This window comes from Ammodytes marinus, assembly GCF_949987685.1.
Source record: "Ammodytes marinus genome assembly, chromosome: 19".
Classification (NCBI taxonomy): Eukaryota; Metazoa; Chordata; class Actinopteri; order Uranoscopiformes; family Ammodytidae; genus Ammodytes; species Ammodytes marinus.
Genome location: NC_137223.1, coordinates 14,211,849 through 14,228,605, shown reverse-complemented (window position 1 = coordinate 14,228,605; position 16,757 = coordinate 14,211,849). Strand labels below are relative to the sequence as shown.

The window sequence follows — 16,757 nt, the reverse complement described above, 5'->3', positions numbered from 1 at the left end:
TTTTTCCCCTTCTTTGGCAGTCTTTTACCAAACGTCTGTTTTTTTTGTGTTTGTTTGCCCTTTGACACCGTTTGGCACTACTTCTGCTGTCCTGACCCACTTTTTCAAATGTTTACGGTTACTGTCCGGGGCCTATCTGCAGCAGGCACATTGCTCTATATACATTCTTTGGCTATCATAAAAAAACAAAAACAACAACAACAAACAAACGGCCAAACGAATGGCAGCCAAATCTGGGAATCTGTTACAGACTATAGTCTAATCACCTCAACAGCAGCTCCAACAGTCCCCATCTCTTTCACTCTCTCTCTCTCTCGCTCTCTGTGTTCACCTCTCTCGCCCTCCTATCTCCCCTCACCCTCGGTCTCTCGTTCCACATAGTAGGGTTCTACCGGCTCAATCTGTGTGTTCTCTTTGTGTGTCTGTGTGAACATACACATGCATGTGCATTTTGTGATTGTGACTCAGCAGAGGCACGTGGCCCCCTAATGTGTAGCTACTGTCCTTGTGTTGTCGACGTCCTAACGTGGCCCTACGCAAAACATTTGGACGTCGCACCTTTATCTCCGCCAGCAAACGGACAACTAACAACACACAAAAGAAAACAAGTTGTTCAAACCCCTATCTATTCTTACTCTTGATGAACCCCACACCCCCAAACACACACACACACACACACACACACACACACACACACACACACACACACACACACACACACACACACCCTCCTACATAAATCCACACAGCAAACTGAACATTTGAAAATGGTCTGCAAGAGTTGAACTTGAAGCCTGAACTGTGTTTAAATGTGCCACCCGCAGCAACACTAAATGAGCCGATATAGAGTGTTGTGGTGTTCGGTCACATCATGTAGGTTACGCTGTGTTTATTTGGAGGTCTGATTCAGCCAATTCAGGGCAGGTTTGACCCATAGCGAAGACCAGGCTCACACATTGACGTGCTTTGCGAGAACACAGGCATTCACATTAGAATCAGTCAAACCAGGTTGCTGATGTGTGCCGCAACTTCTCCCTGAACTCGGACGAAATTGTATGTCACTTTATTTCATCCATGCACCTCAGGGTGTTCTGTCTTTTGTTCATCCAGACTTCCATGAGTCTCTCCACATCTCCGAGTGACAAACCATATCTGTGTTACTGTAAATACAAATGTTCAGGTAATACAAACAGACACGCTGTCTATAGGCCTTTTTCATGGAAGATTTATTTTTCTTGTCAAAGTGGAGAAATCATAGGCTAATGTAATGAAATGAATGATGGCTGAATTCCATTCCGCTGCCTCAGTTTCAGGGTCCAGGTATTTTGCCTGTAAGCTCACTGTCATTACGTAATGGAATCTAGCCGTCGTTCTTGTTATTATTTACACGTGTGCTTTTCCCGCTGAAATACGTGAAATTGTCTGCCATTGACGTGTCCCTCTCACTCTCCTCTTACAAGACTAAAGAAGATGCCTTGCTTGCCTGTGACTGTGTAACCACCTCTTGCTCCTTACTTTATGTGCCAATGGTCAACTCTCAGCAAAAATAAGCGTATTTTCCAATATTTCAAACTTTTTTATTTCACATATTTGTTAAGTGCAAGCTTTATTCTTTGCATTAAAATCCACTTTTTGCACATAGCCAAGGCTGATATTTACACTACTTCTTGATGTTTTTGGTGCAGAATCAAAATACAGGACATATGGATACAAACAAAGTAAAAGCGTGTTTTTTAGCCTCCCTGACCCCTTTTGTTTTTCTCTGTCTCACTGTCTCTTCATCACTTGTCCTGTTCTCTCTCCTCCTCTCTGTACCATGGATGGGTAGGGCAGTTATCAGGGCCGGCCAGCCCAGCCCAGCCCTCCATACCTGACCGCTGCCAGCAGGGAGTGGCTGCTCTGCTCTGAGTATCTCCGACCACAACAGCACACCAGGGAATGAGGAAATCAGGCTAGTAGTAATCTACGCAGTCCCAGAGCACACACTGGGCAGCATGCGAGCACATTGGAAGTGGGTGCATTTTTTTGTGTGAGTATATGCTCACGTGCTCATGTTCAGGAGCCCGCCACTTTCTGCAACATCCGGCTATAAATCTATTGTGACACGTCAAACTGAATTTATGAGCCAATCTGCTTGCGACAGGCATGTTTGATTTGAAAAGGGAAAGGAGAATGGAATTAAAAAAAAGTGAGTCAACTTCTGCTTTGACATGTATAGCTTAAAATGTATTTAAAGAAATTGTACATGTTTTTTTTCATTTAAAAGTTGACCCTTTAAAGTGTATATGTTGTGTCAAAATGTTATCACTTTCCAATAAAGAACTGTGGAAATAAAATCAGAAGCTCATTTGAAAATGTTGTTTAGCCATTACACGCTGCATCCTGAATGTCTTTTTTGGCTTATCTCTCGTCACCGAAAAAGTGTTTACATCCTTGTTGCCATGACATCCCGGGACCAAAAGCTAAACCAAAGACATCCCTGAATTGCTAAGTGGATCACTGTGGGAGCCCTTTCTTGGCCTGCGACCCATATTTCCTGATTTTTTTTTGTTGCATTTTGTCCCTTGCTAAACATTCAGCGCATGTTTTGACTGTTAAATAGGATATTTACAGCTCTGGAAAAAATTATGATGATCGGTGTGAAGGCCTATCTAGTTTGACTATTTATAAGTACATATTTGAGTAAAATTAACATTTTTGTTTTATTCCCTATACTACCGACAACAGTTTACCCAAATTCTAAATAAAACTAATAAAAATAACAAATTATTCCCAAGAAAGCAGTTCTTTTAATGTAGAGATGCCGATTCAAGAAATTTTTGCAGTGGTCTCCTATCTTGTTTCCAGAGCTATATACTGTAAGACTTGTTCACAACTCTGCTACAATGGTTGCACATTGTCTTCTCTCCATTGTGGAGTAGATAACCTATTAAACCTTCAACACCGCTTGATGAATTGTTTTTATGGGGATTTTAGTTGAATACGTGGATTTGCCTTTTCTTGGTTTGCTTATATGGCACATTTACTATTCACAAATTCAAAGCTGTCCCATGCTATTTTAGGTACGTTAATGTTCATTATGTATACTTTCTGTGTTATTCTAGTCTAGTAATTTTGCCCCCATGGGAACAAAAAAAACTCTTCTGAACTGGAATATTAGAAAAAAATGGGTTTAAATTGGCCAAAGTGCATTGTAACCCAGTTTTTTTGATGATGTTGTGCATTATCACACTCTCCCATTGCCTATCTCAAATGATTGCTGTGCAGTGGATGATAACACAGTCACATTTCCCGTGCACTGTTACACTTTATGAGCAAACCCTTCTGCTACATTTGTATCGCCGAATAGTAAAGATCTGTAGCAACCAACATTCACATACTACTGTATATTGTACAATATGTTATGTCTTGTAATAACCATCTGGGTCTCTATTGTTTTTGTCAATAAACCACCATCCATCCATCCACACACACACACACACACACACACACACACACACACACACACACACACACACACACACACACACACACACACACACACACACACACACACACACACACACACACACACACACACACACACACAAACTGGCAGCTGCCTTCTCACTCAGTGGAAGCAGGTGTCTGTGAATCTCTTGGGGTTTGGGGTCATGTGTGTGTGTGTGTGTGTGTGTGTGTGTTTTCTTTTTTCTTTTCTTTTGGGTGAAGTGGAACATGGTGAAATTCCTAATGTGAAAGTCTGTCTCTTGCTCTGGCCTCTTTCCACAAGAACCCTCCACCCACCAACCCACACACACACACACACACACACACACACACACACACACACACACACACACACACACACACACACACACACACACACACACACACACACACACACACACACACACACACACACACACACACACACACACACACACAGACACACACACACACACTACATTTGCTGATGACAGCGAATTTCAAACCCATCTTATCCTTTTCCATCATCATATTATTGCTTGTCTCTTTTCATCACTATTGCAACAATAGTGAAAACCACAGCATGTTCTTCATTTAAGAATAGGCCTACATACAGTATGTGGCACTTAAAGCTGTATGTAAGCATGCATGAATGTGTGTACCCCCCTGAGGAAACTACTTGTTAGGGCCCTGCCTTAAATACCACAGTTCCTGTTAGCTTCGTCCTTCGCGATGAATGTCATTTCTGTTTATGTATCCCTCGGAGACGACTACTTGAGATGAGATATATTTACAGTTTTTTTTCGATTGCTAAACCACAGTGGGCACAACTGGAGCGACATGTGCAAAACTATAACAACAGTATGCAGAGCAGCAGTTCATTCGGGCCAAACTCTAGCTCGTTTTTCATTGATTAAACACAATTTTCAAAACTTTGATGCAAAAAAGTTGCATCTGTAATACGAATTTTCCAGCAAACAAACAGCTTAGAGTTGCATCCTTACAGTAAATGACAACATTACAGGATAGATTTCTGTATTACAATTATAGAATATTTACACAGATAAATACTACATTTGGAAATGTTTTCAATAAAATATACAAAATGTGTATCTATTGAAGCAAACTTCTGATTTTCATTTCTTTTTGTTTTCCTAAAAAAAACTGGTATGTTATAAAATAAACAATTTCATGTGAAAGAATTTCACCCTTTCATCAAAGAAAATATTACGTAATTTGTGTGAAATAACTCAAATTATTCAAACTGTAAAGATTAAAAGTTTGTAATTTATGTATTGGGGTTTGATGCTAGTGTTTGGTTTGTACTCTGAGCATATTCTGAGTGACAGTGTGTGTTATCTCAATGAGGCTGGTTCATAGTGTTTGCTGCACTGAGCCTGTTTTGCAGGTGAAGTGAACTGTTCAGCTCCAGTGACTGTTGATAGTGCAGACTGAGTTTTGCACATTGAGCTACAGTTGTGCCCACTATGGGTTAGCAATCGAAAAAAACTGTAAGAGGAATGTGTGGTGGAACCAAGGTGAGGTGGGGTACAGGTGGCTGCAGAGAGAGAGACAGAGAGACAGAGAGAGAGAGAGAGCGAGAGAGACAGCTGTAAATATAGCTCCTGGTCTGAGTCTGGGCCCCTTGGTTTTCACAGCCTCAGCGGAAAACAAGTCACCTCAAGAGACTAAATGTGTAGCTCATACATGTATTTTTGGGGAACAATGAGGACTATGTTGTTTTATACACTAATTGTACACAGTATATTTGTGTGCTGACATGTGTTTGAAGTAAGTCTCCAGCTCTTTGTAAAGGAGTTTGTAAGCATTGAGACATTGGAGGCAACGTTTAATGAGAAGACAGCAAACCTTTGTACTGTATGTGCACTGTGCATGTGTGAGGTGAAGGTGGAGTATATTTGAATACTACAACCATTTGAATACTAGCGATAAGTTGCCCTTCTGGAGACACTGGAGAGCAAACAGTTCATTCATTTCAAAGGGGAATTACTCCAAATAGTGTGCCTTCACAGGGCTATTGACACTTGTGACTCCAACCACTACAGGCTATTTGGACTAAGGTTTCAGACAAAAGCATATATACAGCAGAAACATACGTATATGGAGATGTGTTTTTTCTTGTGGAACAGCTTTTGAATTGCTATCACGATTCTATCACGATCTTCGGCTAGATTATTATGTGATGTTCTTTATATGAGAATGAACCCAAAATGACACTGAAGACAAGGCTTTAAAAAACAGCACTCTTTATTTACTAGGCAGTGTATAAAAGTATAAAACAACATGAAAACTTGGCATGTATAAACGCTTTTATAAAATCATTTTTGCTCAAAAGCTAGTATAAAAACAAGGCATTAAACGTATGAAAAAAGTAGTCTCCTAAATGTCTGACATCGGCTACTGCAGTCTTAGTAAGGGAAACAAAACGCTGATTGAAAATGCATTAAAAAAAGTTTACAAAACTATTGAAAGAAATGTTTAAAAAACAACAAACATACAAAAGTTTCAATTGGGCTTTTGTTTGAAGCATCATATAAAATACCAGTGTTTAGTACGCTTTTTATGGAGAATAGAAAAATTCAAATGCAGCTTGGTCTTACTCTTAGTGGGTGAAACTCATGGTTTCATAGGCTCATCTAAACAATGTATAAATATATGAAATATAAACTCTCACAAATATAATGTTTGTTCATTGACTGTTTCCCCAGAAGAGGCCAGAAATAATTTGAAAATTGAAATGAAGGTGCCAATGTGGTGGTTTGATAATACTAATAAGGCTGGCCCCTTCTGATGTGTAAAACATGATCATTTATAGTTAAATAATGATGTATGATCAGCTGTAGCTGTTCCTGTTCAGCAGTTAAGTGTTCCATGAGGCAGCACAGACCAAACATCTGAAATTCTTAGTTGTAGCCTTAAAAAAAAGGGGGAGGAAAAAAAAACTGAAAAGTTCCAGGACTGAAATACAGAGGTCAGTTTTGAATGGATTAATATGCCTTTGGACTTATGATAATGCTAATAGGGCTTAAATACTTAACTTACAACACTGCTCCATTGGCCAATTATAAAAAAAACAACATCGACAAAGTCATCATCAAACAAAAGAAATAAATTAATCAACTTGTTCTTTATATTAATATCAAAAATTCGGAATTAATAATACAGCCCAAATGCAAATTATATAGCCACCGTTTCCCATTTATAATACAACATCGATAATAATACAATGACAAGGCCAGAAGTGATAGGACACACATTTCTAAAAAAAACAAAAGGCAAATTCTATAAAAAGATTCAAAAACAAAAAAATATGTAAAAAGTCTTTGGTTGGTTGAAATCCAACAAGTGTGAGTGTATAAACACTGACGGCGTAGAGCCTCTCCCAACTGTTGTACCACAACAAATATGTATCCCGCGGCGCTGCATCCAGCACAGGGATTGTTGATGTTCACAGATCAACTTTGAGTCTACATGACCAGTGTCCTCGTAGAGTAAGAGTTGATGTATTTGTGGCTCTGCTCTGAGGCCAAAATGTGTTCCTCTGTCTTCCCACAGGTCACCTGTTCCCAGGCACTCAGCTGCTGTCGGAAAGACAAAGAGAGGGTGATGAGTTTCTATAGTTTACAATCAACCACCATAATCCCAGTAAATACATGCATAGTACTGATTGATACACACCTGTAGTGGGCTGCCCATTCCTCTGCGAGGGTGGTGGTAGGTTTTGTGTCCATCTTCACTCAATAACGAGCTTGTAACCAGGTCCTGAATGAATGAATGTTAAAAAAACAAACATATTTTAACAAGTGAAGCTGATTTACACAACCACTATTACATCAAATACGACAACATTACTCAAAGAACAATAGCACAGGAAGCAGGGGTGGGTGTCTATGGCTATGGTTAATGGTAAAATACATGTGTGTGATAGCTTGACCTCAGACAACATGAACCGCTGGGCCAAATAGAAGTGAACTTACAGGCACTTCCTGAGCAGGGCCGTTGGGGGAGAAGAGCTGTGTGTGAAGGTCTTGTCCTTCCCACTGCAGACACGGGCTCCTCTCACATGGAGACTCCACCTAGGATCCAAAAAAGCATTGTCGTCAACTATTGTTCATAGTTATAATATAAAGGGTCGTGCAAAGTGGACCACCTTAAGTGGCTCCAAGCAATGCTACTGATCAGTTAACAGCGACTTCCAAATATTCCTCAAGTTGGGTTGGCAAACTGAAAATAGCAATAAGCAATCATTTACCCACATTTACTACTGCAAAACGTCGTACTTTCAGTTTTGCTTTTTCAACATAAGAAATACAACTTCTAAAGGTCAGTCTCAAGTTTGTCTGAAAGTTGCATGTACATTGCATGTGTGTGAGTGTCAATTGACAAATAAAGAGACTTAACTTAAGTTAATCTTTTTTTTTTGCAGGTGTATGTGCTTATTGTCTAGTGGAAAGTACCTCTTGTTTGATCTTCTTCAGTGGAGGCTGCTGCTCGATGGCACACTCCATGGGCTCCTGCTTGATGGACTCAACCATCTGTCCGTACTTGGCGTCCTGTAGGGCCAGGGCTGACCTGAAGGGTGTGGGTGTACATGGGGATGACTCCAGGATGGAGCGACGGATGTTTGGAGTTCTGAACCTGAGGTGATAGAAAGAGAAGCAACCGTTCGTAAAAAAAAATCCTCATTCAAGAACAAATGTACCACATACAAGGTAAGCTAAATAAGAGAGAGAGACTGAGAGAGAGAGAGAGAGAGAGAGAGATACACTCACATTTCATTCTCTTTCTGGGGCCGGAGAGTGTGGTCGATCAGAGGCTTGATGTCCACGGGCGAGCTCATTGGTAAACTGTCGCTGTCGGAGTGTTCGGAGCTCATTGATTGGTTGAGAAACTGTGAAACCAAAATGGAAGGAGACCAATCAAATCAAAGTCGCCGGACAGGTTAGTTTTAATGCTTTAGTTTTAATGCTATGACAATTTGGCAGATCATGGATGCACACTCCATCCGAAACTAGTGAAATGGAGAGGAAAGGAGAAGAGCGGAGGGACGATTCGTGAGACAAGTTGTAGGATGAAATGATTCAAATAAAACAAATCGATGGAAAGCTGCAGCAGGGCACTCATTCTAATTGATTGGTTGTTGATATGATCGGATGGCAGGCTGGTGATTGGATGGATTTTTGGATCACACTTATAGCTACAATAACTACCTGTGAGGGCGAAAAGGGTAGTTTTCTGCCCGGTGAAGGCTTTGGAGTTGAGCAGACCAAACCAGCCCCTGCTCCGTGAGCGACTCTTGAGCCCTGATTGGGTGAGACAGTGTCTGAGGATAGGCTCTAGGAAAAAGGGCGGCAAAATATGGGTCAAAGCCCGACTACTGGGGGGAAAAAAAATCTATGTTGCTAATTGCTAAGCTATCGTCCTTCATCTTGACACAGTCGGCCGTGGCAAAATAAACTGACTTGCTACATGCAGAGACTTACCGAATCGATGACGGATTCCATGAACTCTGGCATGGCATTCGAGAACGTGGGACTGCTGTGACTGCGGTTGTTGGTGCCGCGGCCGTGGTTGCCGTGGACACGTGTTGCAGAGGCGCTCTCCTCAGGTAGGCAGCTCTGGTCCCGAGGCAGGGCGGGGGCGGCGGTCTGATGATGATGAGGTAATGAGCTGTCAGTCATGGCGCTCTGGCTACTCCAGCTTGGATAAGGCAAATTTATCTGAGGGAAGGAACACAGCAATACACAAAGTGTGAGAAAAAACGTAAGCCTGGCAATAAGGGAAGAGGTGCAAAAATTAACCAATGAGAGAAAACGAGAAGAAGAAAAGGAACTTTAAAGTGTAAGGAGGGAAAGAAGTGTTGGGTAGAGAGGCTTGCACAAGGGGCCACAACACACACCAGAAGAGCGATAAGGTCCTATTTCATCACTTTTGCAGAAACAGACCCCCCAGATGTTTCCTCCTCCTCGTTCACACAAACACACACAGCTAACCACTGTCCTTAAAGCCAGGGTCAAAAGCACATGAACATAAATTGTGCTGTCACTCTTTTATGGTTTGAAGGTCAGCCACACTTGCGCACACACACACACACACACTCGCACTTACGCACGCACTTACGCACACACACACACACACACACACACACACACACACACACACACACACACACACACACACACACACACACACACACACACACACACACACACACACAACTCACTGGTAGTGACGACTGGCCTCTCAGCTCGTCTTCTGTCGACATGAGCAGCAGTTCAATCTCTTTAACCCGTTGCTCCTTCTCGGGGTCCTCCTCGTTATAGTGTCTCTGAGGAACAGAGAGAGAGCACATTGGAGTGATGATCCAAACCTGTTCATTTGACAATCCCACCTGTTACCTCACTATAGTGTTCAATTACGTTATGTTTAGGTGCCGTTCTTTTTCTTACCTGTATAGCAGCGGTTCCACGCTGGGGAATGTTCAGGATGTTCAGCAAGGCCATGGGGAACGGAACCTGTTAAGCCAATCAAAAAAAAAACATCCGCATCAAATACATGAGTTCCCTGCAACCAACCGGCATCAATTAATTTCCCCCCATTCAAGCGTTCTGAGTTTTGTTTTTTCGGAAGGTGCACTCACTCTGTGTTGGTCTGCGATGTAGGCGTAGTTGAGGTGCGACAGGGAATGCAGCTGTGCGTGAGCGGGCGAGTGTTGGTGGAAGATGTGGTTGTTGTGGCCGGACAGCGAGGAGTTGGCATGCCTGGCGGCACTCTGCAGGTAGCCCTCCTGTTCCACCTTCCGCCTCATGGTGGAGTTCCAGTGGTTCTTGATGGCGTTGTCAGTCCTGGAGTGTGCGTGAATAATAAAATGCATATTAGCCGACAGGTCAATCATTACAAAAAAAAACCGTATCCCCAGAGCATGCTAAACATGCAAAAAGAAGTGCTGGAACCGTAAGTCGTATACTTGATAGCATTATCAACGTATGCGCACACAGAGGCTGCCACAGATAACAGGCAGTCTTTATCAGTGTGGGGCAATTACAATCGTTTCAAAACTACAGTTATCTTTTTTTTTTCGTCTTTGTCTTTTGATTCTAGGGCCACTATCTCTAAAGACCACCCTGTCCTGACTTTGCCTGTTAGACCTATTGTTTCTCCTGAAACCATCTTATTTCTGTATTATTTAGGGTCGCCTTTTGAATATCTGGCCGGGGACAAAGGAGGAAAATTAGCACCTTAGGCTACCTCTGGCTCACTTATAGTCCCGACTGCTGATTGGTGTGCATTGTCCCTGAAAAATAACCCTATAAATAAATAATTGTGTCTTCGCTGGCTTTGCTGGATTCACCACTCCATCTTCTTTCAGGTTCTCTGGGCTCACTCCATCCCTTAAAAAAAACTCATCCCTCCTTCATTGTCTTTCCCTCCATTTCACTCTCTCTTTTTGAAATCTTCTCCATTCTATGACTCACCTGCCGGGGAGCAGCTTAGCGATTTCGGCCCAGCGGTTGCCCAACTTTTCGTGCGCCTGGTAGATGATGCGGTCCTCTTCCTCGGTCCAGGACGTCTTCTTCACCTCGGGGTTGAGGTGGTTGTGCCAGCGCTCGCGGCACTGCTTCCCGATTCTCCCCTTTAGGTGTTTGGCGATCACCGACCAGCGCTTGGCTCCGTACTTCTGGACCAGCTCAATCACCTGGGGATATGTGTGTATGTGTGTGTTTGTGGGGGGGGGGGAGGAAAGACAAGAGCGCAGGAGGAAGAGTGTTGAAAAAGGAAAGGAAGTGAATGGTAGTAGAGAGGCATTAGGAAAGAGGAAGGAATGAGCAATAAAACAGCGGGGGGAGAGAGAGAGAGGGAGAAGTAAAAGGGGTACACAGTGAGAAGAATAACAAGGTAAAAAAAAGATGGCAGGTTGTATGAGGGGTAGATGTAGATATGACGTGGCAGAAGAGGGAGAGAAAATGACAAAAAAAAACATAACTTGTTAGTTACCCAGAAAAATATCTCAGGAACTTGTACTGTACATTGTGTGATTGAATGCGTCTCCTCTCCTCTCCTCCCTCCTTCTTTATCTTTCAACTTGTAGTGTGGAGGGGATTGAGAACACCTGGTGGTGAGCACCAGGGAGGGAGTTTCCAGTGGAACGTTATATCCACTCTGCTAATCATTACAGTGGCATCTGGGTGGAAATAGAACTCCTTTAGGCTTGGTTCAGTAAAAATACCTTGCAGGTTTTTCAGAGACAAAGAACCATGTTAACTTGTTGAGTAATGGCGTAACTTTTTTGGGAAACTGCAAAATGTGCAACAGCAGCCAATGAGTTGCTACAGAAGGGTTGCTTTAATCTCACAGGAACATTTTTTTTTTTTACCCTGGATGACACTTGCATGGACTAACCCTAAAAACAATCTGGTTTCATCGGTTGGACCCATAAGTCCTATGTATGAGCAATTTAAAGTTTAGATGAAGGCTGATTTCTTACCCTCTGGTCCTCCTCTTTGGTCCATGGGCCTTTGATGAGTTCTGGGTTGAGAACTTTCTGCCACCTGTGCTGGCACTGCACATCTGTACGGTTCTGATAGGTCAGAGAGCGAGGGGATAAGTAATGTTTTCAGAGATTGTTTTGAGTAAATATGCAAATTTGGCAATTTCTTGCTCATCATGCATACATTTGCATCTCTCTAAAAAACTACATTTGAGATATAAGATAAAGCCGGAGTTAAAATGTTCTTGCAAAACATATAAGTGTTGAAAGTTTTTTTAATATACAGCCTTTTTTTCATTTATAAAATCATAGGAGTAATATACAGATGCAAACAGACAAAGTTTAGTTAAATACACACCTAATTAATTTACACTTTATTTTTAGTAGTTTGAAAGAAGACATGTTATTGAAGCAAAATAGCCAAACATCTTAAAGTTGATCAGGGTTTAAAAAAACAATGTTTTGTTTGCAGTGAGCACACACACAGCCCTACGACTTACAGTTAGTAAGCTTGCGATGACTTTCCAGTCGTCCGATCCATGAAGCTCAACAAGTTTCTTTAACTTCTCATCCTGATGAAAGAGAAGACCGATTGCAGTTTGTCAGACACACAATATATTCTGCTGCAATAGCGATAAACAATAACTTTTCAAATGTACATTCTGCAGTCAGGGTTGTTTGGACCAGACAATGATAAAATAAATGTTCCCAGGGAGTGATCTCTCCTGAGGCTATTGCTAGTGAACATGTGAGTAGTGTCAAACACAACATGTGACTTGTGTTTACCTCTTCTCGTGTCCAGCGTGTTTTGCCGAGGTGGCGCTTCCCTGCCTTTGCCAGAGATCCTTCATAATCATGATCGTACATTTCAGCCTCCTCCTCATCCTCCTCGCTACTGTAAACACTGTAGACAAAGAGAGAGAGAGAGAGAGAGAGAGAGAGAGAGAGAGAGAGAGAGAGAGAGAGAGAGAGAGAGAGAGAGAGAGAGAGAGAGAGAGAGGGTGAGAGACATTTAAAAAACATGTGGTGGTGGCTGTGGGAAAAAAAGAATAGTGCAAGATAATAGAAAGGTAAATAATAGCACAATAAGAACCTGTCTATTTCCAAACTACTCCCTAATCGTCTCTTTACAGAGTGCATAAAGAACTCAGCCCACTCTCTAACTCATCAGGTGTCAACACACAGACAGAACCAGTCATTCTTGAAGGTTTGGGTGCAGGCTTTTAGCCAAGACACCCACAAGGGGAGAGAGAGAGAAAGAGAGAGGAAAGAACAGCAAGTGGGAGGGAGGGAGAGGGGGATGGATGGATGAACAGGTTCCAATGTTTTTGGTTTCCACAGATACTGGGATTGGCATATGCGATCATAATTTCGTGACCCCGGCGTGTTCAGACCTGCAGTGGCATTGTACAAAGAGTCATGCATGTACACAAGTGCACGTACAAACACACACAGTCACGCACATGCACACACACACACACACACTGAAACAAATGATTGGTTAACCAATGGACAACGTGGAAGCTAGGTAGGGTACTTTGGTGTTACACAGAGCAACAGGTGAACAGGAACCCCACTGAGGTGTGTTTGTGTGTGTGTGTGTGCGTGCTTATACAAGAGGATATTTACAGTGGAATTGTAGCTTCCTTATTTTTGTCCATGTACCCAACTGTATGACTACCTGATTCACAGCACTGACCATACAGAAGATACATTTACACAAACAAATTGGTGAAATGTAAAGGAGTCATTTTTTATGTTTTAAGTGAATAAGAACACAATTCTAATTTGGCAACTGTATGATGTAGGATGCTTTCCCACGTGAACAATCAAACCATGCTCATGCTCTTCTGAATACAAAAAAACAAGTAGCCTATTGCAGATAACTTACATTTGTACAACTTACAAACATGCATACAAAAGACAATGCATGCATTTATACTTAACAATGAATCAAATGGAAACTGCATGATGAATCATTGATCATTATCATTGCTCTTATCTCTGCTGTGCTGGGTGAATTCGCGTCGCACTTTCTTTAGGTTATCTGTGTAAAGTCATGAGTAATAAAAAAAAATGAAAAAAAAATGAAACAATATTACAACCCGAGTAAAAACTTTACGCGCGAGCTCCACCTAAGTAACCAGATGTTTTTCAGGGAAAGCTGGAGCCGATCGATGCCCATCAAGAAAGCTGCGAGTGTGTGAGTGAAGCTGCAGTTTGTGGCGACTCGTGTATCAAAACAAGGGATAAAGCCTACTAAATATTATGCAGCCTCCTCTCGAGACAAGTGTTCACAGTGGACGCTGCAATGTAAGCGCAGTTTCAGAAATAACAGTGAGCGACCATCGCTTTCGGAGATGCTGCAAGTTTCATCAAGGCGTGTTTGATATTACCTTAATACCCGCTAGTTATATATATTTATAAAATCCAATCTACAAGTTAGAAAATGAAAACATATATTTCCTGTGTGGCTGAATAGTGTGATGGTCAAGCGCAATAAAAAAAATACAAAACCTTCGTAAACTAAACTTAAAACACAAAATTGATTGTTGCAATCAGGTTGTAGTACACTGACAGATCGCGTTTATTTACACACATACCACAGAGTGCTGCAAAGTATCTGATTTTGTCTACTTTTGCTTAAATGTCCAGGCACAGTCATATGCGCACAGCGTGGCAAGCGCCCGTCCACCCGCCTAATGTGTTTGTGTGTGTATGTGTGCGATAGAGCGACATACAGAGAGAGACCCCTTTCTCTCTCTCTCACCACTGACAGCAGCGCGAGGAGCGCACATGCCAGATGACCACCACCTGTCATGAGCGCGCGAGCGAGACACTTACTGCACTACTCAGCTCTAACGGCCAAGAAAATACAACGCAAACACAAGAGCTTCTAAAAACAAATGAACATTTCATTCAAAACAACTCATTCACTCATGTCAATAAAATGCACCGTACCCACCAGAAAGGATATCTAGCGTAATAAACAGTAGGCTACGAAATAACATGCACTTAGAGAGAATAAGAGAAAGTTAAGGTGAATGCAAATTAAAGCGTTATTGGTCCGTTTGAGCTTACCTGTTTCTCGGCCGCCGAGCCATGTTAATGTGTATAGAGCGGCTCGCAGGTTGCGCTGTGCATGTACTTTCGCTATCTGTGCTTGGTTTGTTCTCCCGGCGAGGTGGCAGGTTGACATTAATTTAAACTACAGCAGGCTTCACTACTGCTCCTCCCCTCTCGCATCCCGGTAAATTTGGCGCTCCTGGGCGCGTGCGGCCGACTGCGCATGTCAAAACATGTGCAGTTCACTTGTAGTCCGAGGTTTTTATACAACTTTTTGAACAAACACAAGAAAAGTCAGAATCTTGGATTATATCTCAAACAAAGCGATTAAAAGTATGAGAAAACTTTATGTTCAGATACATGTATACAAAAATACCATGTAGGCTAAACTCTAAACTTAAATATGTTTACATGGTTTAGCAGGAAAGGCTAAGCCACTATAGGCCTACATTAGGCTACAGTAGGCTGTATAAATGCCATGGTAAACAAAACAAAAAAGGTTTGCCTACTGCAAACTAAAAATAAATTAAATTGTCTGGGTATACTTTTAGTGCATCAAGGATTACACTGTAGGCTGCAGGAATAGGCCTACTATGTGCCAAGTATATGTCTGCAACATTGACGGAGCGTTCGTGAAGGCACCAGGCCATAGTAGACTTGTCTGCAAGGCGCGTTTTGCCTGGTTGTCCGCGCTACACGCTTTTCTTCAACACTTTTCGCGAGTGACTTCTCCTCTGACGAAAAGGAGAAGGAAACTTTGGCCAATGTGTCTGGACGAAGTAAACAATTGCGGAATGAATGGGTCTTTGGCATGCGAGGAGGAACGTGCAGTTGCAAATATGCCTGTTCTCGCTCGGCTACCTGTTTCTACAGTTCCGACTGATGTGAGAAATAGCCTGCAGATGTTACTCGGTGATAAAAACGTGCAAGACCTTGAGTCTTATCGTGTGGCGATAAAAGTAGCTTTTGTGCTGGCCCAGACAGAGAACGATACTGAAATGCAGTGGCACTTCAAGTTGTTTGTGGTAGGCCTATGCATAATGTATTGCACATAACTCAAAGGAAAACTGCCTTTAAAGCAGGGGTCACCAACCTTTTTGAACCTGAGGGCTACTTCATGGGTACTGAGTCATTCGAAGGGCACCCAGTTTGATACACTCTTCTGAAATAACACATTTGCTCAGTTTGCCTTTAGTTATACATTATTATTAATGATATTCATCTATGTGAAGACACTGATCATGTTAATGACTTCTCACAATAATGATCAACAATGACTTAAAAAAGGTGGGAAACAGATTATTATACTATTTTTAGAACAGGCCTGCGGGCACCTCATATGGTCCTTGCGGGCTACCTGGTGCCCGCAGGCACTGTGTTGGTGACCCCTGCTTTAAAGCATATGACTGCCTTTATGTTCCACAGGTCTTTCTTCAAGTGGCCTTTTTGCCTATCACGGCAATGTCTTTTACTCAGAATAATCCACATTTAAACCAGGAACAAGATGCGCCTGTTTTGCAGCAGCTCTCTCCCTCAAAGATGATTATAGTATACTTTCGTAGCTTAATTGCATGATTTTTGCACTCGTCTGTGTTAAGGGAACTGACCACCAAGTATTGTGATTATTTTGTTTTGGTTGAGCTCCCCATCCTCCCTGCGTCAGGACTGTCCTTGCTCAGCCATTCATTGCGGGGGGTGGGGGAGTTAATGCTTT

The 16,757-nt window shown here is 42.1% G+C and overlaps 1 protein-coding gene across 2 annotated transcripts; it reads right to left on the bottom strand.

The window, feature by feature from the left end:
• Window positions 1-5,735: 5,735 nt before the first annotated feature.
• On the bottom strand, window positions 5,736-15,156 carry myb (v-myb avian myeloblastosis viral oncogene homolog). Of its 2 annotated transcripts, none has more exons than XM_080048082.1 (14): window positions 15,059-15,156; window positions 12,764-12,881; window positions 12,478-12,549; window positions 11,975-12,067; window positions 10,965-11,185; window positions 10,130-10,334; window positions 9,939-10,004; window positions 9,713-9,817; window positions 8,973-9,209; window positions 8,262-8,380; window positions 7,947-8,127; window positions 7,467-7,565; window positions 7,168-7,251; window positions 5,736-7,070 (listed from the first exon to the last, which is right to left on the bottom strand). In XM_080048082.1, the coding sequence occupies exons 1-14, from the start codon at window positions 15,079-15,081 to the stop codon at window positions 6,957-6,959; spliced, it is 1,737 nt and encodes a 578-aa protein (XP_079904208.1). In that variant the 5' UTR covers window positions 15,082-15,156; the 3' UTR covers window positions 5,736-6,956. The 2 variants fall into 2 exon arrangements, with proteins under 2 accessions (XP_079904208.1, XP_079904207.1); XM_080048081.1 differs by having other exon boundaries at window positions 5,736-7,067; window positions 15,059-15,100.
• Window positions 15,157-16,757: the final 1,601 nt, after the last annotated feature.

Excerpts from the sequence above, each read along its gene's own strand:
- myb (XM_080048082.1), bottom strand. The coding sequence starts at position 15,081 with ATGGCTCGGCGGCCGAGAAACAG. Across the intron at positions 9,210-9,712 it reads GAGGCCAGTCGTCACTACCA|ATAAATTTGCCTTATCCAAG; the intron begins GTGAGTTGTGTG and ends TCCTTCCCTCAG. Across the intron at positions 7,252-7,466 it reads GCCCTGCTCAGGAAGTGCCT|GACCTGGTTACAAGCTCGTT; the intron begins GTAAGTTCACTT and ends TCATTCATTCAG.